This window comes from Emydura macquarii, unplaced genomic scaffold (assembly GCF_026122565.2).
Source record: "Emydura macquarii macquarii isolate MOO-44397 ecotype Brisbane River unplaced genomic scaffold, CSIRO-AGI_Emac_v2 contig_3506, whole genome shotgun sequence".
NCBI classification, from domain to species: domain Eukaryota; kingdom Metazoa; phylum Chordata; order Testudines; family Chelidae; genus Emydura; species Emydura macquarii.
In genome coordinates, this window is record NW_027133643.1 from 10,720,158 (window position 1) to 10,744,602 (window position 24,445).

At 39.3% G+C, this 24,445-nt stretch overlaps 1 protein-coding gene across 2 annotated transcripts in view; it reads left to right on the forward strand.

The window, feature by feature from the left end:
- CACHD1 (cache domain containing 1) overlaps positions 1 to 24,445 on the forward strand; it is a 186,423-nt gene that overhangs the window by 85,969 nt on the left and 76,009 nt on the right. For both annotated transcript variants that reach the window (XM_067535461.1, XM_067535462.1), the window contains exon 3: positions 11,035 to 11,183. In XM_067535461.1, coding sequence (XP_067391562.1) covers positions 11,035 to 11,183 — 149 coding nt within the window. The remainder of the gene's footprint in view (positions 1 to 11,034; positions 11,184 to 24,445) is intronic.

Here is a 24,445-nt window from a genome sequence, read left to right on the forward strand (position 1 = left end):
TTACTGGAGAATCACTAGCTGAAGCCGCCTTCGTTGGAGTTTCAGATTATGGATTCCTTCATAGCTGGAGTTCTTGTTCCAGATTCAAAGTGAAGTTTAGCAGTTCTGGCTCCTACATCTGGGAGTTCTTCATTCCTACTAGTCTCCCATTTACTCATTTTACCTGGAGCTATTTGGATTTATAACCCTAGCTTATTGAAATATATACTATAACTCTTGCTCCAGGGCCAGCCTTTCTTGGCTCCTTTCCTTGGCCAGCTGCCAAATATTCAGTTAGGGCTCCCTTTTCAAAGTTCTTGGATGCTCCATAACTTCACTACCTTTTCCTTTTACAGGTAAATTTTATATTGTAGCTATCTAAGCTCTGGGCAAGGACACTGGTGTCTATATCCATGTTTTTCCCTTCCTCTACCCAGTGTTCGGACAAGCACCCTCTAACAGACAGCAGTCATATTTAGCAGTCCCCTTCCTCAGGGGAAATACCTCATGCAAGCATGTAACAAAACATGTTAATAGCCTTTAATAAATATTAGAGTTGTTTTGCCATCACACTAACAATACAACAAATAAAGGATTCTTCATCACTTGACGTGTTTAAATCAAGACTGGATATCTTTCTAAAAGCTAGACGTTGTAGGCTTGGTGCGGAAATTTCTGGGCAAGGCTCTATTGCCTGGGTTATGCAGGAGTCAGAGTCTAAGGCTAGAAAAGACCACCAGATCATCTAGTGTGACCTCCTGTACATCACAGGCCACCACCACCACCCAGCGTCGGCACAACAACCAGAATTAGGCCAAAGTATTACAGCTCCCGGAGACGAAACTATCCTGTGTGACAGACAGAGAATAGAAGGGACTAAGGTGCGCCAGTATCCGAAGCCACCACAATGGCAAGGAAATGATAAAGTGAGAGAGACTCAGATAATTCTGGTGAGCGACCAGCGTCCAGCAGAGGAAGACAAAAAAATCCTGGGGGCGAATTTCCTTCACAGCCCCACATATGACGATTAGTCAGACCCTGAGCATGTGAGCAAGAACCAGCCAGCCAAGCACATGAAAGAGAGAATACTTGGTGCCCTTTCAGAGCCCTGGCCCACATATCCAATGTCTCAGCTCCAACTGTGGCCATCCATTATGCTTTAGAAGAAGGAGATTAAAAACAAAAACAAAAAAACACACTGAGGGAGAAAAATCCCTTGCACCTGGTCAGGTAGAGTCAGAGCCAGTGGGGAAGCCAAGAGCTGAACCCCGATCTGCTGAGTCCCAGTCCCAGAGTGTTAGCTCTCTCCTATTTCCAATAATTGTCCTGCTTCCTGTTGCATCAGAGGGAAGGCTTAGCATGTGTCATATCATACAGACTGTGGTAGCTCACCTCCTGGTCCGGAATGGAGCCAAATCAGTTTGGACAGGAAGGAGGGACAATTCCTGTGTGAATTTAATGCTTTGACAACCCATGACAGAGAGTGTGTGTGAAGATCATAGTGAAATACATGGGTTCATGGGGCTGCCGGCCAGGAAATTGAAGAAAAATCTACAATTAATCTAAGGGCAACTGGGAGATCAGATTAGATTATCATAGTGGTCTCTTCTGGTTCTAAAAATCTATGGACCAGATTGATGCTTGCCTTTGTCATTTATGCAGGTCAGATAATGCCTAAAATGTTCATCTCCCACAATCCAACCTTAACGAAGTGTATCATTTTCAAGTGTCAGCACTCCACGTCCACGTTGTCTTGACCTTAAAAACTATCAGTCAGCTTCTAATATCCCTCAGCTGAATATCCAAAACTTTAATAGGAGACACACACCAGTGTTTCACTCTACGGTTCTTAATAATAAACTGGACCTTTTGTTAGAGGGCCCTTATCTGTCAGATATGATCCAGCATTTCTGTGGGCACTTCACTGCCCCAGCCAATCTTTGTGTGAGTGACAGTGGAAAAAGCTGTGGATTTTTAGTAATTGATCTTGTTCGTTAGCACATAAAGTGGATTCTAACAAAGGTTAAGTAGCATATTTGGAAGGCAGGCTGCTTACCTCCCACCCCCCTTGCAGTAGACAAAGCTCTTTAAAATATTTTAAGGAAAGGGATGAAATGAACTATATAAATATCGATGTGATTATAATTGTTTTCAGAATTACTTGCAAGGTACTAGGGCTCCCTTTTTTAATTTTTTAATTAGACAACTGTTGAGCCAATAGAAATAGCTTTCAGTGTTTCCTAGAGTGCCTTGTGGGATGCTTTGCTAAAAGTATTCGAAACCTGAACTGGGCTCTTATTATTTTAAGAAAAGGAGAGTTGCTGGTTCTTCATATATTGGTAAAAAGTATGTTATCACTATAATTCAGAGAAATGAGAACCATCTGAGTCTAACAGCATCAATTTATAAAAAACTTGGGATAGCTGTTAGCCTGTTTAACTCAAGCAGAACTCAGTGGCCTGCTCTGAGTATGGAGGATAGCAATGGCTTTTTAAGAATTAAAGGGATACAGAAGAGTAAATATTATTTATGAGATGGTCTAGAATACGAGACTTCATAAATCCCCAAGATATCTTTAAAGTCGTGATAAGCAGAGTCTGTGTAGGTTGGCGGATGGAAAGATAGTTTTGTGCCAAAAAATATTATAACTCATAAGGAATTAAAAAATGAAATATTAACTAAATTCTTTAACACATGAGTGAAACTTTCCTAGATGTTAATCCCTTGGGGCATGGATGACATAACAGACTTACTTGTCAAATTCATTGATACATATTTTGAATACAGTCTTTGACATTAAAAAATGTTTAGCTTTAAGATACAGCCATAAACAAAGTGTGTTCAGTAGCTTTACTTTCTCTAAATCTCCCCAAAAAGAAAACTTCAGAGATGTAGAGCTTAGAGGTAAAAGGAGCTTTAAAAAGGCTTTAAGGGAATATGCAAATGAGAAAAATGCCTCTGGAAAAATTAAAGTGAAATTCACTGATATGATGAAACATTGTCAGTAGAGATGGTGACATTTGAAATGCATTACACATGGGCAGCATCCTAACACAAAGTGGTGTTATCATTTAACCTGACTGGTAACTAAAAAATATGGTCTGCATGTTGGCTGCTCAAAAATGTGGACCTAAAATAGCTACACTGATTGGGCTAAGCACTAGCTCATCATTATCAGTATCACTTCCCTAAGATAAAGGGGTAAATGTAGAAATATAAGTACTAGATAGAATTTGAACAGCAAAAAGAAACTCAATTTTTTAAAATTCAGTTGGAATGATAGGAAGACGACTATTCCATTTCACAGCAAAGGTTGAGGTTTCGAAAGTTTTCATAGAATCATTGAAATATAAGGCTCGAAGGGACTTTGAGAGGTCATCTAGTCTAGCCTCCAGCACTGAGGCAGGACCAAGTAAACCTAGACCAGCCTTGAAATGTGTTTGTCAAACCTATTCTTAAGAACTGCCAGTGATGGGAATTCCATAACCTCCCTTGGAAGCCTATTCCAGAGCTCAACTACCCTGGTAGTTACTTCTTGTCATACCTTCAGTGAACCCGGAGAACATCGTCCTTTTTATAATTGCCCTTATATATTTGAAGACTGTCCTGGGGTCCTCCCCCAGTCTTCTTTTCACAAGACTAAACATTCCCAGTTTTTTTAACCTTTCTTCATAGGTCAGGTTTTCTAAACCTCATCATTTTTGTTGCCATCCTCTGTTTCTCTAAAATTTATCCGTATCTTTCCTAAAGCTTGGTGTCCAGAACTGGACAAAATATTCAAGCTGAAGCCTCATCATTGCCACGTAGAGCAGGACACCTCCTGTGTCTTATACTCCTGTTAATACACCACACCCCAGTAGGAGAGTTAGCCTTTTATGCAGCTGCATCAAATTGTTGACTCCTTCAGTTGTGATCCACTATAACCCCCAAATCCTTTTCAGCAGTACTATCATCTAGCTAGTTATTCCCCATTTTGTAGTTGTGCGTTTGATTTTTTTCTTCCTACATGAAGTTCTTTTTACTTTTCTTTATTGAATTTCATCTTGTTGAATTCAGACTAATTCTCTAATTTGTCAAGGTCGTTGAATTCTAATCCAAACCACCAGAGTGCTTGCAACCCATCCCAGTTTGATGTCCTCCACAAATTTTAGAAGCATACTCCCTGCTCCATTACACACATTACAATGAAAATAGTGATAGTACCAGAACCAGGACTGACCTTGCAGGACCCCACTAGATAACCCCTCCCAGCTTGACAGAGAAGCGTTGATAACTATTCTTTGAGGGCAGTCTTTCAACTAGTTATGCACCAACCTTATAATAATTTCATCTAGAACGCATTTCCCTAGTTTGCTTATGAGAATGCCATGTGCGACTGCGTCAAAAGCCTTACTAAAGTCAAGATATATCACATCTACTGGTTTGCCCCATCCACCAGGCCAGTAGCCTTGTTAGAGAAGGAAATTGGGTTGATTGAGCATGATTTGTTCTTAACAAATCCCTGGTGGCTATTCTGTATAACTCTGTTATCTTTTAGGTGCTTACAAACTGATTGTTTCATATTTTGTTCCAGTATCTTTCCAGATATCGACATTAGACTGATCGGTCTATAATTCCTAGGGTCCTCTTTGTTCCCCTTTTTAAAGATAGATGATGTGCTTGCCCTTCTCCAGTCCTCTGGGACCTCACCTGTGCTCCATATATGTTCTCAAAAATGATTGCTCCAGCTATCCTTAAGTACCCGAGGATAAATTTCATCATGTCCTGCTGACTTGAATACATCTAACTTATCTAAATATACTTTAACCTATTCTTTCCCGTTTTGGCTTGTGTTCCTTCTCCCTTGTTAATATTTATGTTGAGTATCAGGTCACCATTAACCTTTTTAGTGAAGACTGAAGCAAAATAGGCATTTAAACCCCTCAGCCCTCTTGACGTCATAATTTATTGGCTCTCCTTCCCCACTAAGTAGAGGACCTGCATTTTCCTTTGTCTGGCTTTCTTCTAATTTATTTAAAGAACCTCTTCTTACTGCCTTTTATTTCCCTTCCCATTCACTTTATGCCTGGCTGATTTTGTCCCTGCATGCTTGTGCTGTTCTTTTGTGTACTCCTCCTCAGCAATTTGTCCATGTTTCCACTTGTTGTAGGTTTGTAGGTTTCCTTTTTTATTTTCAGGTCATTAAAGAGCTCCTGATGGAGCCATATTGGCCTCTTACCATTCTTCTTATCTTTCTTTTGCATAGGGATAGTTTTTAATTGTGCCTTTAATATTATTTCCTTGAGAAAAACTGCCAGCTCTCCCCAACTCCTATATCCCTTAAATTTCTATCTCATGGGACCTTACCTTCCAGTTTTCTGAGTTTGTTAAAGTCTGCTTTTTTGAAGTCTAATTTCTTATTCTGTTGCTTTCACTCCTTCCTTTCTTTAGAATCATGAAATCTATAATTTTGTGAACACTTTCATCCAAATTGTCTTGCACCTTCAGATTTGCAAGTAACTCCTCCCTCTTAGTCAGAACCAAGTAAAAAATGACTCTCCCCTGGTTACTTCCTCCACTTTCTGAAACAGAACGTTGTCCCCAGTACATTCCAAGATCTTACTGGAAATTTTGTGTTTTGCCATATTACTTTTCCAACAGATGTCTGAATAGTTGATGTCCTCCATTACTACCTGATCTTGTGTTTGGATATTTCTGTTGTTTGTTCCAGAAATGCTTTATCCACCTCCTCTTCCTGACTTGGTGGAGAATAGTAGACCCCTACCACGTCGTGCCTATTTTTCCCCCTTCTATCTTTACCATGAGACTTTAAACTGATCTGCCTCTCACCTCCTTCTGGACGTCAGAACAAGTGTATATATTCTTGATGTGTACTGCAACACCTACTCCCTTTTTATCTTGCCTGTCCATATTGAACAAACTATACTCTTTTATGCCAATATTCCAGTCATGAGATTTAACCCAAGAAGTTTCTGTGATGCCAAATAAATCATAATTTAGCTTGTGTACTAATACTTCCAGTTCTTCCTGTTTATTCCCCATACTCCCTTGCATTTGTGTATAAACATCTAAGTTGTTGAGTAAATTCCTCCACTGATTTCCGTCTTGTTACTTCTATGGACCTATTGCTATTTTTCATGTTTTCACTAACATCTAGCCCTCTGATAAGATCACCTTTTGTTATGCTTATCTTTTTTATCCTTCATTCTACATTGGAACAAAACCAACAATTTTTGTACCTTGTGCAAAAATAGAATTGTGTGTGTGCACGCGCGCACGAGTCAGAGACAGAGCATGAGAATGCTATTCTGCTTTTATTTTAATAATCAGAAATTAGGTTGATAATTTAGTAACTGGGGTCATAGGCAGCATTTCTTTCGAAGGAAGCCAATGAGGAAGGAAATAAATGAGATTTTTGTTAGACTTGGTTTAAATTATACAATGGACTTTAATTTTTGACTCATTAAATAATTACTCAGACACAGATATTCATAATTGACCTGTCAGCTGACTGACATGCTATCACTTAGTTTCTTAACATTGCTAACATAAGCTCATCAGTGGGAATTTGTGTTATTACCTTTTACTGCACTTAATATCCTTTTCTTTAATTCAATAATTTTTATTTAAATGTTCTCGGTATTCCTCAGTCCCCCATCCCTGCTTTTTAATGGATCGCCTTATCACATGCCAGTGTACTTGGGCTGGATAGATATATCTATAGATATATATGCACGATTAATGTGTATACAAGTACTTTTTAGTTCATGCATTAAGGGGTGGTGTATTTTGCATTTGCTTTGTAGTTAGCAGGAAAGACTTTTATGGGAAACCACTTCCCAAACTTCCTTTCTGTAAAACACTTTTTGCACAACAGTTTACCTGTAGTATTGTTGTAATAACTCCTTTCCGCAGCAGAGACTGAGCCAACAGCACTATAATAATTTCCCTTCTGAATCGTCATATAATCATAGAAATGTAGGGTTGGAAGGGACTGGAGAGGTCATCCAGTCCAGCTGACTGCACTGAGATAGGACTAAGCAAACCTAGATCATCCCTGATGTGTTTGTCCAACCTCTTCTTAAAATGTCCAATAAAGTGGATTTCACAGCCTCCCTGGAGACTCTATTCCAGAGCTTAACTTTTATAGTTAAAAAGCGTTTCCTAATATCTAACCTAAATATCTCTTGCTGCAGATTAAGCCCGTTATTTCTTATCGTAACTTCAGTGGATGTGGATAATAATTGATCACTGTCCTCTTTATAACAGTCCTTACCATATTTGTTCTCAGGTCCCCCCTCAATCTTTTCTCAAGACTTAACATGCCCAGTTTTTTGTAACCGTTCCTCATAAGTCCGGTTGTCTAAACATTTTATCTTTTTTGTTGTTCTCCTCTGGACTCTCTCCAATTTGTCTGCATCTTTCTTAAAGTGTAGCACCCAGAATTGGATCCAGTATTCCAGCTGACCTCTCACCATGTAGAATGGGACAACTACCTCCCATGTCTTACATATGACGCTTTTGTTAATGCACCCCAGAATGGTATTAGCCTCTTTAGCAGCTACATCACATTGTTGACTCATATTCAATTTGTGAACCTCTATAACCCCCAGATCCTTTTCAGCAATACTACCACCTCACCAATTATTCTCCATTTTGTAGTTATGCATTTCATTTTTCCTTCAAAGTGAAGTACTTTGCACTTCGCTTTATTGAATTTCATCTTTTTCAATTCAGACCAATTCGCTAATTTATCAAGGTTGTTTTGATTCTGATCCTATCCTCCAAAGTGCTTGCGACCTCTCCTAGCTAGTGTCATATGTGGATTTTATAAACATACTGTGCACTATATTATCCAATATGCCTTCCTAGCCAGACAGCAAGACATTGATAATTATTCTTTGAGTACACTCTTTCAATCACTAGTACACCACCTAATAGTAATTTCATCTGGACTATTTTTCCCTAGGTTGCTTATGAGAATGTTGTGTGGGACTGGCTCAAAAGCCTGATTAAAATCAAGGTACCTCATATCTACTATTCCTCCTTCCCCCATCCACTAGACCAGTAACCTCATAATCCCTACCATTTTTTACAGTTGGTTTGGCCTTGGTACACGTTTTTGTGTGGGAATCTAATGGGCACAGGTGATAACAAATGCTGTACATTCTTCAGTTCTTTACAGCAGGTTTGGTCTTGATGTAGTTCTTTTAATCTTTTCTATTTTGAAGATGGAAGTTTGTAGCATGAATAGTAGTGGCTGGTCTGGGTTCCTGGACTGTTATCATCTTCTTTGATTGAGCCACTTGGGCTCTAGGCATCTGTGAATTTTCTGTCTCACTTCACACAATGCCACTATGTTTCAGAAGATGGTTTGCAAATAGCAGCTTTCTGTGTGATCTTAGGTAGCTCCTTTCTGTGCCTCATCCATAAAATGGGGGTGACAATACTTGTCAGTCAAAGGTGGTGTTGGGTAGCTTAGAAAAATGAGTGTGAATTATTTTGAGGTCCTTTGATTGGAAGGTGTTTTATAAGTTATACCAGCTTCTGAGTGGAATCTCTGGCTACATCTACACTGACTGCAGCAACAGATTGACTTATCTGGATCGACTGAGTAGTCAGTGAAGACCTGCTCAGTCGATCCAGAAATCGACATACTAAGACCACCTTCTCAAGTGGCGTAGTGCTGCGTCGACGGGATCGCAGTTCCTGTCGGCTCAGTGCAGTGAAGACGGCGCACAGAAGAGCAGCACAGAAGTCGATGGGAGTTACGCACGTTTTTTGCGTGCTTTGTGTAACTCCAGTCGACTGTCACTGAATCGCCGAGGTAAGTGTAGACATAGCCTCTGTGTTTGGCAGTACAGACAATTCTGCAAACAGATTTGTCAGAAATTTTGGCTTGTATATTTTTTGGAGAGCTAGGTATTCCCGTGTTCTGTTTCATATGCTGATGAATATGGTTGATCAAAAAGAAAGTTGGCCTGAAAATGGAAAAAGAGAGAACCTATTCAGCTACTTATGATCTGACAATTGAAAGAGAGATACTAGAGCCAGATGCATTACTTGGAGGAGGCGATTAGTTCTCCTCTGGTGTGGTAGTAATAAATCATCCTACAAAACCAATTAGATATAATTCTACAAGTCATTTCATTTGAACCGTATTCCGTTTAAAAACTGTATTCCTTGGAGACCTGTAATTGAGCTGTAGTATTTGATGGAACAATGGAGGCAAAGTCACTGGAGTTATCAGTGTGGGCCTTATTAGTCATGTAAAGAAGTAGATCATGATGAAATGTTCTGTTAATGATAGTTAGGAAAGTCATTTGTCAATCCTGGAGATCTGAACTGACCAATTGCATTTCTCAATGTACAAATTTACCAATATTCTCAGGTTGTTTCTTTAGCTGTGGTGTTGGGGTTGAATTTAGAAGGGAGCAAGATGATGTACATTAGTAATTAAAGAACTTTCTTCAGCTCTGAAGATACCGAAATGTTTCACTTCACATTTTAATGAACTAAATATTCACTACTGGCAGTAAACTGTTAAAAGATTATTTCCTTTCATTGGGAATCCAAGCTCTAGAGCAGTGTTTCTTAACCTGGAGTTTTAGAGGGGTCGCAAGTGCAGAGCTGGTATTGGGGGTGGCAAGAAAGGTAATTGCCTGGAGCCACAGGAGCGCCATGACACTGAGTTACATGCCTCAGCCCCGTGGGGGTGGGACTCAGGCTTCAGGGGTACAGTAGTTTGGAAAGGTTAAGAACCACTGCTCTAGAGGATGTACTATCATGGTTGTTACCAAGTGTGCCAAATAAAATCATGCTCTTGGGCCTGATCCATTTCCACTGACTTCAGTGGGCTTTGGATGACAGGCTAAAAGCAAATAGCCCAGGGAAGGGCCTGTGTGATGTCACTGACTATTATGTGTTCCTTATGAATCCTAAAATTTTTTTGTAATGATGTTTACTACATTTCAGGGATGATATAAAATATCTTAAATTAGAGAGATGTAAAGAGAATGGCCAAAATTACCAAATGGAGAGTGTGTAAAGTTAAGCACCTAAATTCAGTAAGAAGCCCTATTTTTTTTAAGACACCAAGCACCCACATCTGCCATTGAAATCAGTACAAGCTATGGGTGCTCAGCATCTTTGCAAATTCCCTTGCTTATTTAGGACCCTAAATATGGATACAGGTGCCCAGCCTTAAATACTCATATTTAATAATATTGATAGGTTTATTTTAATCTCCATCATATTTTCCTTTGACCTTCTCAGGAAAAAATTGTTTGAAATACTTGTGTTAGATGGTAAATGCAGCAGCAGTAGCCTTAAGCGCTGCAGAAAGGATCTGATCCAACTCTGACTGAAGGCAGTGGACTCTCACTGGCTTGAAAGAGATCAGGTTCTATACTAGAAGACATGAAAAGTATAATAGATTGAAGATTGAGTAGCATTCACAAGCTGAGAGCTATGTATCAGTTTACCTGCATTTAACTGTTTTCAACGAAACCTGACTTACTATTTTTGAGAGACCTGACTTACTATTTTTATTGGACCAACTTCTGTTGGTGAGAGAGACGAGCTTTTGAGCTTACACAGAACTCTCCTTCAGGTCTAGGTCCAATAAAAAAGTTGGTCCAGTAAAAGATATTACCTCACCCACTTTGTCTCTCTAAGATCCAATACAGCTACAAACTTATCATTATTTTTAATGCATTTTAAAGTATATTTTCAAAGCGCAAAATTAGTGTTTTTTCTATGTTTTAGTGTTCAACTGCAGCTAAATTACATGGCTGAAAAGTGAGAAGTTCTTGGGTATCTGTTGCAAGAAAGTAAATATATTTTAGCATTTTGTATGTATTGATTTGTATGGCCATTTTATGACTCACACGATGACTCACCCTGCACAGTGAAAATTAAATGATGTATTGCGTAAAGCCTGGAATTTTTAGCTTTAATGTATGTAGTTTGCTTTTCTTTTAAGACAGATTCATTAGTATGGCAGAAGAAAGTACAAAGAGTCTTTGATTTAATTTTAAATATTTTTTATTTCAGCTGGCAAAAAAAATTCGGGAAAAGTTTAACCGCTACTTGGATGTTGTGAATCGCAACAAGCAGGTAGTGGAAGCTTCATATACTGCTCACCTGACATCTCCCTTGACTGCAATCCAAGACTGCTGTACTATTCCACCGTCTATGATGGAGTAAGTAGTTAGTGCTAAAATTACTTATGCTTTCAATTAAGTTGTGGGAAAGGAAAGACTCTGGTGGTCAGGGTCAAAGTGTTTACAATAAAGTCTGTGTTGTCTGCCACTCTTGTGGCCACTGGAAAACAGCAAGACAGGAGTCCTGATTTTGCTCTCACCAATATTGTTGGGCCAGATTGCACCACTTTTAATTACATTGAGTAGTGTCTTACTCTGTGAGCAGACCCATTTATTTCCAAGGGATTCATTGTGAAGTACAGTAGTTTTCAGTGTAACTGTACTGAAGTCAGTGGTAATAACATGGCAGCCCTGAATTTTGTGTAATCATTTTCTCTGTAATGAAATCATTGGCTGATTTACTTTGGAGTCTTATCTTCTCTTATTGTAGTGGGTGCAAGAGATGAAGACAGTAATTTCTGGCTTGTTATGAAGTGCACTAGAGCGGTGGTGCTTAGCCTTTCCAGACTATTGTATCCCTTTCAGGAGTCTGATTTGTCTTGTGTACTCCAAGTTTCACCTCAGTTAAAAACTATTTGCTTACAAAATCAGACATAAAAATACAAAAGTATCACAGCGCACTGTTACTGAAAAATTGCTTACTTTTTCATTTTTACCATATAATTATAAATTAAATCGATTGGGATATAAATATTGTACTTGCATTTCAGTGTATAACATATAGAGCAGTATAAACAAGTCATTGTCTAGAAAATTTTAGTTTGTACTGACTTCACTAGTGTTTATGTAGCCTGTTGTAAAACTAGGCAAAGATCTAGATGAGTTGATGTACCCCCTGGAAGACCTTTGTGTACCCCCAGGGGTATGCATACCCCTGGTTGAGAAAGACTGCACAAGAGAAAGCTCAACCCTGAGTTCTTTGGTTTTAAAGACTGGATTAAACAGTCTTTCAGGAAGAGCGAGATGGGTTGGGTTAATATGTGTTAAAGGCAATTTCTTCAAGCTGCATTTATTAGAAACAGCTGCCCCTAAGGACAATGTATCCAGCTTTCTAGAGGTATCACATTAACATGTGTTTACTTAGGAATTGAAATACAGTAATAAGATGTAATTACTCACTATATTCAGATGTCCCAGCACAGCTATAATCCATGGCTATGGCATGGTTTCAGGTGTGTTGGAAAATGTGACCTGCTTTATTGGTATGTATTTGAACTGGAATAGAGGCCAAAGCCGCAATAGAGTTAGGCCCCAGATGGCTACAAATAAGCTGTCACATCCCAGTTCAGTGGTCTGTGTGAAGCAAGTTTGGTGGTCTCAGTCCAGTTCCTAGTGGACAGATAGATGCCCACATCAAAATCTTAATTAACACCAGCTGCATTAGTCTTATTTTTGGCAGCCTCAACAAAGAAGCCAAGCTTTAAAATAGAAAAGAATGGAAACGGAGCCACCCTCTTCTCGATCAGAGATGCACCCGCACATCAACAGCAATGCATATTTGCGGGGGCGAGATGGAGATGGTGTGGTAAAACTTGTAACTCCATTGCCTGTGTTACATAGTCTTTGTTAATTAATAGAGGTTCTTCAGTCTCCAGTGCTGTTTATCTTGACCCCTTTCATAAGCTCTAAATTTACTTCAGCTTTGTCCTCACAAAATGAGTTTGCCTAGAAGCAACTTGAAAGCAACTCTAATCTGTGACAATGAAAAATGTTCATGTACTTCACTGGAGATGGATTCTAGTTAAGAATTCCTCACAGCAAGTGACTTAAAAATAAATAAATAGGAATCACTGCTAATAAAACACAGAAGATGCAGGTGAAAATGTTCTGTTTAGCAAACATCTCCTTAAGGCTCAAAGATATGCTCTCTGATACAGATTAGTGGGCAGAATAATGCAGAATAACTTAAGTGGTTCCCAGTTGGTTGTCTGCTCTTGTTTGACAGGGTCATCCAACTAATTCTGTGGAGAAGGCCAAACTGAATAGTTAATTATGATCCTGGGGCCAGGATTATTATGCAGAGCTATGTAACTACCCTAAATCCACAGCAGATCTCCCACAGGTGTCAATGAAAGGTTATACAAAGAAAAGGAGTAAAACATAACCTTTTGCAGAACAAAACTTTAAATTTTCATTAGCAGTACTATTTATTAGATTGCCTTATTGTCACATTAAGCATCATTCCCTGGGATAATATCTTCACTTTTGTGGACATTGATTTCTGTCCTTTATTTCTCTTCCTTTTTCTGACTTCCTGCCTGCCCTCTTCCTTTTGTTCTTCATTTCTCTCCCAATTCCATACTGTGGGCTTCCGTCCCCTTTCTCACCTAATCTGCTAAAGTGATCAGCAAAGGAATAGTTAATGTTGACAAGACATTTAAGGTGGCATTATTGAGTCTTGGAGTTAACACCCCAGTGTGATGAACAGGGAGGTGAGAAAGTTCACAGCTGTCAGAGACATTTGTTTCAGACTGAATATCTGAAGAGTCAGGATGACTCCGACCTCCATTATGTATTGTGCTATCTACTTACAAACCTGTAAGAGGCAATGAGTCTGTTTCTGCCTCTGCAAGAAGAACTCAGAATTAGGATATTTTCTCCATCAAGGAGACGCTTTATATTGAAATTAAAAAGTTACTTACTAAGCTGTATCCATTTATTCTCTTGTGTATCTAGATTTTATTGAATCAGGCACTATGTTTTACTTTTACAGCCAGGAATAGGAAAACTGTTGGCAATTTCAGACATGCATATCCGTCCAGCTAGGCCATACCTGGACCATCTCAACAGATAGTGCAATCTAATGCTTTGTCTGGGCTATTCATTTTTTAATTTTGGACTAACTCAGTTCAGATGTGAGACAATTCAGGGCTTGTCTACGTGGTGAGGTAATGTGTGATTCCTAAAGCGCACTAACGTGTTGCACCGAGCATTAATAGGTCTGTGTAGACCCTGGCTGCTATGTCCTAAAAGCTCTCTAATGTAATTTTATCGTAAAGCTGTTCGTACTCGGTTAAAGCACACTGGGGAAATTTTAGCGCTCCCCAGCAGGGTCGACCAATTTATGGGCAACACATGAATGTGCTTTAGGAATCACACCACCATAGTGCACATTACCCCCACCGTATGGACAAGCCCATATCCATGACAGGTGAAGTGTATTCACTTATGTTGGTGACAGTTTATTCTTGGTATTGAAAGTCCTTGTAAGTTTTAGTGTTAACATCTAAGCACTCTTTATATCCCTGTGCTAAATTTGGTATTTTGTTCTTGGTGGGATTGGATAAGAGGAAACACTGATTTTTGTGCGGGCTTCATTACTGTTTTTATTTACGATTCTTGTTTCTAGGGAGTATTTTGTGCTGAGTAGTAGCTTGACCATTTGTGTGTCCTTAAGAATGTTGTTGTTGTTGTTCTCTTTTCTCTTGTAAGAGTTGTGAATCGTGTGTTATGACTGACCTGTTTTACTGGTATAGGTCTAAATGTTTGATGCAATCAGAGCAGGTATGGTTCTTACTTTGCCAAGAACCTTTTCTTTTTTTAACCTCTAGTATCTGCTTGGAGTAAGAATTGTACTGAGGGCATATTATCCAAAGGGAACTTTTTGCTCAGATCTTCGAGGTAGATTTCAAAGCCTGTTCTGTCATTAAGACTTTTTCTTAAGGCCTCCACTCCCTAAATTTTCAGATAGTCACTGTGGTAAAACTTACATATTTTTGAGCATTACAGATTACTGCAGTGTGATCAGTTGATCCTTTAATTGTCCAGCTGCTGACTCCCTAGTTTATTGGTCGTGCCTTAGGTATCCAACATGTCTGGGTTGGTTTAGAAAAATTATATAGAAGAGTAGATATTATGTTTGCCAATTTTATTTTCCCTGTGATCTTCTATAACAGTTTAAACACTTCACCCCACACTATGAATGCTCCTTCACTGTAGTTATAATTTATTTTTAGGTCATCAGGCCATAAAGCACTTTTACACAAAGAATGTGACACCATTTAAAACTTCACTATTTGTCTCTTACCTGGTGGTAAAGGCGGGAGCATAACCCAAGCATTTTGACTACTGTAGGAGAACTCTAGAGAAATCAAATTATTGGATCAAATTATTACCAGACACCATGAGAAAACATAGCCGTTTCAATTCTGTATGTAATCAGAACCCAAACTGTTAGCATTTATTTTTATAGTGGATTTTCTATATATTTCTCCTCCAACCTTTTGTAATTTCAGTACTGTGGAATTTTGCCAGCTTCTTATGGAAGATTGGACTGAAGTATTGGTCGCAGACTATTGTGAAAAAACTGATTAATGGAATAGTGTTATTGGGTTTTTGTTTTTATATTTGTGTATGAAAGAGGAGGGTGTTATTTTGACAAAGATGACTGAAGTGTGACAGGTTTTTTGTTGACAATCTGAGCATTGGTTTAGGACTCAAATGCATGTATAGCTATGTTGCGCAAGAGGAATGAAACCAAACAAGAGTACAGCAATCAGGTAGTAAAAATAAACCAATAAAAAGGAAATAGAACCAATAAAATTGGAAATTCAACATATAATAAGCTTGACATTTTAGTTTCTACTTTAATGAAAACAGTGAAAGATGACAATGAAAACAGTGTGTAGTATATTGCCATTATGTAGTACTGGAGGTAAAGCTCTTATCGTCCAAATGAACAACCTTTATAACAGTATGAGAGGAAGTTTGATATGAACAGTTGGTTTTATACAGGCTTGTTAAACCATATCTCTCTATAATGTTTAAGATCTCTAGAATTGCACTGACATAGCATTCACTGGAAAACTACTACAAATCGCTTTCCAAGATACTGACAAGTAGTATTTTTGTAGCTTTTAATTTGTATTTTATTGTACGTTGCAATATAAGTTTGAAAATATATTTGTCATCTGATCTCACCACCCACTGTGTTCCAAGTACAGCTGAGAGATGTTTCAGCAGCAGTCATGCTAATACAGAGCTGGCGTTAATGTACCAGAATCATGGAATATGACAGAATTCAAAATACGATTTGTTGGATAATTGCTGCTGTCTGTCAGAATGGCGAACACACAACACTGTTTCTTGGACTTCGAGCCACCAGTCTTCACTGTTCTAGTCTACATAGGTTCTTATATCACACTTATCACTGTAGAATTTGAGTGCTTTCCAGTAGTGCAGTAAGCAATGTGACTGACATCCTGTCATGTGTTTGTTCACTCATCCTCTCCCCAGAGGAAACTGTGTGCAGAGGAATATTTTTTGTTTTGGAATTTCTCTCACTCATGTTATACTCCACTTCAAGTCCTCTCACCAAGGCAGAGCAATAAATTGTTATTGAGCAGTTTTGACACCAACTTCTCCATATGCTCTGATTTAGCAAAGCATTTAAGCATGTGCTGATGTTAGTGGGATTTAATCACATAAAGTTAAAACACACGGTTAAGTGCTTGCTAAATAGAGATGGACTAGTGATTCAGAGCCACAGAGAATAGTACCCTTTTTCCTCCAATCTTTGCTGTTTCTCTGCTTCAGGTGCAGCTGCTTGCATTTGCAGCTCCACTTCAGCAAGTTTTAAATACAGAAGAAAGCAGCAATATGTATTGGTGGGAGGGGAAATGAAAGGGTTGTGCAAATGCATCACATGCAGACCAATTCTTCTGCAGTGGAGAGATTCATACAGTACTTCAAGCCCTGCAGAAATTTGCAGTGGGACTTCCATGGGCGTCTTCCCAAGGCTCAGAGATCAGGCCTACATTCTCTGAGAGTGGTCTCTGCCTCCACAGTATGGTAGTTCCAGACATGAGGTTTTTCCATGTCTTGAGTCCAGGACCTTTGGGTAATGAGTCTCTCATGTTAACTCCAAAGCTTTGTGTACTTCTTGCACCTGAACTCTTAGGGAGATTCAGTCTTTTTTTTAAAGACAAAGTAATATCCTGCAGAGACTGCAGACTGGTGTAAATCTACTTTATCTTCTCTCAGAAAAGCCCAAAGAAGGGCAGTGTGAAAGAAAGAACCAGGTATCCTTATGAACTTAAGTCAAGGAACTTAAGTCAACCCCAAGAGGACTTGCGTATAGTACACTATAATAATGAGGACATGATTTACCTTTTTAAGTGAGTTAGCAAACTCCCCTTGGATAACCTGTAAAGAACCAGAAATCCCCTTGGGTTGGGACAGAGGGAGGCTTTCACTTCTCTCCTAGGGATTTTACAACATCCTAAAATGTCCTTCTATATGGATTAGTGGTTATAACTCTGTATAATAGCTGGAAAAAACCTGGTATTCCGTGCACAAATGAATTCCATAAGGTCTGTTTTCTCCTGATAGGAATCCCTTTTGAAGGAGCATTCCACTGGCAAGAGAAAGCATGCGCTTGGCCAACCTTCCCCACCTTCTATTACATCTGTCTGTGGGCTTGCTGCAGAGTAGCAAGGGGCTAATATCAGACAGGTGGTTAGTTGCAAACCCCCTCAGCCTAGCACAGAAATAGAAAGTTCAAAAGCATGGGACTGACCAAGGCAGTCCAGCAGTAACAAAGTATATCAACGTCCCAGGAGCTCAGAATTACAGATTTGAGCTTGTTCCAAGGCTTTAAGAGATTGGGAACATTGCACACTGGGAACTGGGAACAGTGCACAGCCAGCACACTGAGCCCTTGGAAAGAGAGAGCACATATCACCACTCCTACCAACCAGAAGAATGTTGATGCAGAGCAGATAAAGCTGTGCCCGCCCTTCTTAGCTAGAAGGAAAGCGAGCCTGCTGTGTGGTTGAGAAGAAGAGAAGGCGAAGAGGGGAAAGTAGCATGGATCTTCTAATCTCATAAAATCCCCTGGGAAAAATTAAAGTTCCCACATTAAAGAAGCCCAAAGAAGCCATGAAAAACAGATGTCATGCAGGCACCAGACATATTTTATTATTGAATTGGGGTGGGTTTTAAAAAAAAACAAACAAAAAAAACCGTTTAATTGAATTATGTTGCTCCTTGACTTAATAAAACCCCATTGCATAAGACTACATCACCCATTTATCATGCTTAAAACACGCCTCTCCTAAGGAAACACAGTACTTTGCAAACTCTAGAGATGCAAGTTGCGCATTTAACTGTGTGCTGATTTGGCAACGATGCTTTAATATCACTGCAGGTACTAATACATTCTTTCTTGTAGGACCTCGGAAAGAGCTTACATGTGAGTTTCTCACAGTATGTGAGTACAGTATACAAAAGAGGCTCTAACAGACTATCAACAAAAACAGTGGAGCTAAGGCCTAGTCTACACTAGAGAGTTTTGACGACCAAAGTCAGCACCCCACACTGCCCCTTAGGTTGGTGAAAGTACTCCTGGTGAGGACAGCGGTGGCTGTAAGTCCACCTATGTTAGGTCGACTTATTTTTTAAGTGTAGACAAGGCCTAAGTTAGACAGAGAAGTGCTGTCAAATGCAAATTAAGTAAATGAGCTGTAAAAATAGAGGCTTTCCCCTTCTCCCTCCCCCCCAGCTTAAGCTGTGATCCTGCAGTTCTTTGCATATAGGTGCACCACCACGACCACACGGAGCCCAACTGAAATCAGTAGAGCTGCCGTACTGGCACAGAGGGGCACTCACATGCAATGAACGTGGAGCTTGGGGCCCGGGCTGTTATTTATTATACGGAGTACAAAATTCTCAGGCAGAATTTTTTTTTTTTTTTAAATTGACATCCTTTAAATATTAGTTAAAGTTTGGTTAACTTTGTTCCAGATGTGACATGCTGTCCTAAGTTTTAGAGCTGTGTGTTTTATAGTCATTTCAGTATATGTTGAATTTAGAATCCTGAACCCTGGAATCATTTTGGTTGCCTTCCACTGTACGTCTGTCTTGAAAAAGGCAGCTAGAACTGAGGGCATATTCTAAATGAGGTCTCATGATGGGCTTGTTTATGTGGACAGTTAGTACTCCAGGCTGGGGAGAGGATGGGGGGACAAGCTGACCTCATACTGGCCTGCTGTGCAGTAATTCTCCGTGTGAATCCTGTTCCTAAGTTCCCTATGCACTTAAAATACTGTAGTGTGCTTTGATCTACTCCTGTTTCCAAGTGGGATAGATCAAAGCACCCTATAGAACTTACCGTGTGCAGCAGCAGGGTCCGCATGGCCAACTAATGCCGCATGGCCAACTAATTTCTTAGGACCAAATTTTCTGTCTCAAGTAAGAGGCCAAAATGCAGCAGGAGCAGCCCACTTTTACAGGACATGGGAAAAGTACAACACAGGGTTGTCTCTGCATCTACTTTACACCATGAAGCACAGTTTCATAACTGGCCCAAGGATGGGGGCTTGGGGCTAGTTAATTGATAATGACATAGACCCAGTAGCCCAACACTGTAGGCACTGCCCTGAAGGCCATGGATGCTACTTTCAGTGCCCTGTACTCTGTCTTTGCTCAGGGAGAAGGGTTTTGATGAGCACAAGCCATTTAAGGTTTTGTTTGTACAACATTTCTGAGGTAGTGGGAAGAACTGCCCAGCCCAGACTGACAGACTTGAGCTAATGGGACTCGCTCTAGCGCTCGAAAATAGCTGTGTAGAGAGCACTTTGAAGTTGCAACTTGGGCTGCAGCTCAGGATCTGAAGGCCATCCTCTTCCCTGGGCTTTAGCGTCCATTGATTTCAAGGACCAAAGATGTATTGACTTAGTATTGACTAGCTATATTTCAGGTCCCCTGGGAGACACGTGGCTTCTTGTAGGATTGGGCCCAAGATAGTAGCCATATTCTACAACTAGTTGATTCTTCTGAATGGTCTTCAAAGGTAGCCTCTTTATAGGTCCCATTTCAACTAAGTATTTACGCATATGAGTAGTCCCACTGACACTTAGAGTATGTCTACACTGCAAAAAACATGGCAGTGAGACTGGGTCAACTGACTCAGGGTCACACTATGGGGCTATCAATAGCACTATAGACATTAAAGCCCAGATTGGAGCCTGGCCTCTGAAATCCAGAGTTGGGGTGTGGGTCTCAGAATCCGAACCCAAATGTCTATACTGCTATTTTCAAGCCCTCTGAGATTTGCTGCCATGGATCTATTTTTTGTAGTGTAAATATAAGTACCTTGCTGAATTGGGGCCAGAGAGCACATTGGAGTAGTCCAGTCTGGGGATCACAAAGCCATGAATAACTGCAGAAAGATTTATTTCAGAAAGAAGAGATGACAACCTCTTACCCAAATGTATGTGTGGGTAACATGAAGGGCATAGTTCTACTGCTGCCTGTTCCATGCTTGTCCTGAAGACAGGACCTCCGTTTCCAGGAGCTTGTCAGTTTCTCAACCTTCATAAGAACTACCATTCACTCAAGAAAAGACGAGGCGGAAAACTGACTTACTTCTAGATGGAGACAAAATGTTCTCTAGCCCAGTCTGGGTTTCCCCCCTCTCTCCCCCACGCTGTAAAAATCCCTTCTGTATCAATGGCATCCTGCAAGTGGCCACAGTGGGTCATCTCTGACAGAGATGAGGAACTTGTTTGTGTGAGTTTGTAGCATATGCGTGCATCCTCTCACACGTGCACACCTCACCCTCAGCCCTGGAGGACAGAAATAAGTTTCAATACTAATTTTATATCAAATTATTTTATGGGTCTCCAAAAATGGTTATTTAAAGTATTCTGTAATGGTATTTGTTTAAGGTTAAGAGTATGAAACTTTTTCCTGTGTTTAGCTGGCATTGTACACACCTTTAGGGCTGCTTGAGGTCTGTTTTCTGTGCGTTAGGCCCCACTGCTGATAAGAGTTTTTATGGAATGCTTTTATCTGTCTCAATTTGTGAGAAGATAGAATGGAGTAATACTTATCAGTGTAACATATTACTTGACAACTTTGCATTACATCCATTAATGTGGCTGTTTAAATAAGTAAACCTACAAACCTGTTTTTGAAGATCATTTACTTTATGAATGTGAACGTTCCTTCAGAAGTGGTCTGGGCTTTTCTCCTTTTTTAAACAGGTGGTTAAATATTTGCTAATGCAGTTCAATTTTATCACAGCTCTTTCTTTGTTTATCCTTCCTGTCATGAGCAGTTAAGTGGGAGATAAGGGAAATCCCATCAGTTCCTTTAAAACGTATTGCTCTGGTATTTAAAGAGCTGCACTTCCAAAAGAGAACTGGATTGGACCTTACGAAAGGAAATTTAAGCAGTGTTGTCTAGAGCTGACCAGACGAACAAAGATGGCTGTGGGTGTTCAGGGAATCTGGAAGGTTTCTGTAGTGTGGGACTTGGAGTTACATGTATAAGAACAGACTTTCAAATTAACTGGCATTGAGGAACTGGTTGTCTTGGAATATAACTTCTATTTTTTGGGAGGGAGTATGCCTGTGCTTCAGACTAGAGAAGGTTTTGCTACAACAGCTTGTGTCAGTCTGTTGCAGTATTTCTCCCAACCACGTTACTCAGATAATTTAGCTTTTTTTTATGAGAGAGAATGCTACTCCTCTTTCAGTCACTGCTTGAAGTCAATGATACTACTTGTGCTTAAAGTTAGGCACATGCTTAAGTAACTTGCTGAATTGGTATCTCCATCAGTAGCTTTGCCTATGAAGCCATTTTCATTTAACTTTAAAAAAACAAAACTCAGAACCTCTGTTTCTTTTCCATATTGTATTTAAATATTTGAATCCTTCAATATGTAAATATATAAATAAAATATCTGAGTAGAAAGGCATGTCTTACTATCAATAAAACATGTTATTTTGAGAATTTTAAGGAAAATGCTGAATTTTGAATGAATGTATTTCATAGCTGTATTTACCTACCTACCACCTCTACAGGAATTTAAACAAAGAGTGAGAGAAAAGAAATCGACCTTAATACAATAAGCAAAGCCCAACAGATATGTGTCACTTTTATATACATTCCCTTATTTTTTCTAAATTGAAATTGTACAGAAGGAGTTGATTTACACCGTGAATTGAGCCCGAATGAAATCCAATTGGAGCACACTTCAACACTGTTTTGATGTAAGATTCAAAGCTCCTGCAAATTTATTTTATCTTCTGCATTTGCTGATCTCCTGCTTGTAAATCCTGTTGAAGGAGAATAAAAATGACTGCAGCCTGATGGGAATTAAATGACTGAAGTTCAAAGCAGTTTGCACATCAGAGCAAATGTCAATCAAATGAACATCTTGCAAGCTAGGCAGGGAGTGAATTTCTCCATGGGGAAGAGATCAAAGTGGGAGTCACAGTTCTGTTTTCTCCCTTGGGATGCAGTTTCGATCAGTTGTTCATTAAAGTGAATCCAGAAGGAAGGGTTTTTATATATATGAAAAAGGGGTGTGTGGGGGGGGAAACGAATGGGGATGTAGTTATTTCTCTTAAAACTGAGTTTCAGCCAACGGTTTGATCTTATTTAAGTATGCACAGAGATGAATTATAACCAAATATATAGTTTTTCTGGAGGGTTTTAATAAACAGTGATTTAAATATTGTCACTTGTAACATTTGGGCCAGATTTCAGAAGGGGCCTTATCTGTCATCTGTTTTGTCCAATTAGGCTACATTCTGGTATTTCAGCCTGCAAAAAGGTAAGGATATGGCTAAAAATCAGGCTTTACTTATATCCAGAGATGGAGGCAATCAACAGTTGTCTGAAAATTTCACTTTTGCAATATCCTTCCAAGGTAAATGATATTGCAGGTTGTACATTTTCGTGTAGGGAAGTTACAAGCTTTGGGGTATTACAACCTTTATGTGGCTGATTTTTACTCATTGGGAAAATGAATGTAATAATATTCATGCTTATTTGATACGTTGGATGGCTTGATTGGCCAAGTTTTGCATTTAAAGCACTGTGACATACTTGTGTGAAAGGTGTTATGTAGGTATAAAGTGTTGTTGTTAAAACACCCACCTCTTGTGGCATATGGCACTTTTTTCAAGGATGAAGCCTCTCTATCAAAGGGCCGTAAGAAAGGGAGGAAGTGTTGGGCTATGAATGAGATAAAATAATTTGGGTGAGGATGGTGGAGGGGAGAGATCAGTGAGGGTAATACCTTCTGTTACTACCTTCCCCAGAGGGTGTGTCAACTTTGGGCACATCCTTCTTCCTGTTCTTCAAATCTTTTTCATGCCCTACCTATCCTGTTCTAACTGACAAATCCAGGATTCAGTCTGGCAGCTTTTAAGTGCACTAAGAAGAAAAGTATTGATGTGCCTTGACATTTTAAATCAAGGTATTTATTACTTCTCTACCAGGTAATTTAAAGCTGGCAATTTCGATAGTGTAGTGAGTCTAGGAGAGTGTGTGTGTGTGTTTGTGTGTGTGCGCGCATGCAATCACAATGGAGGAAGAAAAATTGGGGCTTGAGAAGGTTCCAGATGCTCTTGAATAAATAAATATATCATGAGATATGTTACATTAGTTATTAAAGAATTGTCCTGCTGTCAGCACCACTAAGTTTTAATAGGACCACGTTGGCTATTTCCTATCATCTTAAACTGTCAGGATCTTTCCCATAAGAATTCACATTTCCTTTAGTCTTTCTCAGTATTATTTATTTGATATTTGAATATGTATTGAATAATTAATATATATGTATAGAATGTTCAATATTTTTAATGGATGACTTGGAGTGGAGAATATGCTTATAAAATTTGCAGATGACACCAAGCTGGGAGGGGTTACAAGCACTTTGGAGGAAAGGATGAAAATTCAAAATGACCTTGACAAATTGGAGATTTGGTCTGAAAACAGCAAGATGAAATTCAGTAAATACAAGTGCAAAGTACTACACTTAGGAAGAGAAAAATCAAATATATAACTACAAAATGGGGAATAATTGACCTAGATGGTAATATGGTTGAAAAAGATCTGGAGCTTAGAGTAGATCACAAATAGAATATGAGTCAACAATTTGATGTAGTTGCAAAAGGGGTTAATCTCCTTCTGGGGTGTATTAGCTGGAGTGCTGTATGTAAGATACAGGAGATAACTGTCCCACTCTACTTGGTATTGGTGAGGCCTCAGCTGGAGTACTTTGTCCAGTTCTGGGCACCACACTTTAAGAAAGATGTGGATAAATTGAAGAGCAGCAAATAAGATAAATTTTTAGAAAACCTGACCTATGTTCTTTTAAATTAGTTTTTTGTATGTAATTTCCTTGGTTTTTAAAAAAAGCAAACTGAAAAAACAAGTTCCATCATGTAGCATCTTATTGCCATCAACAAAATGGTCATCAGCAAGATTAAACTTCTTGATTCACTGCACAAACAGTTGACTCTTAAGCTAATGGAGTAACTGATTTAAAATAGTACAGTAGATTG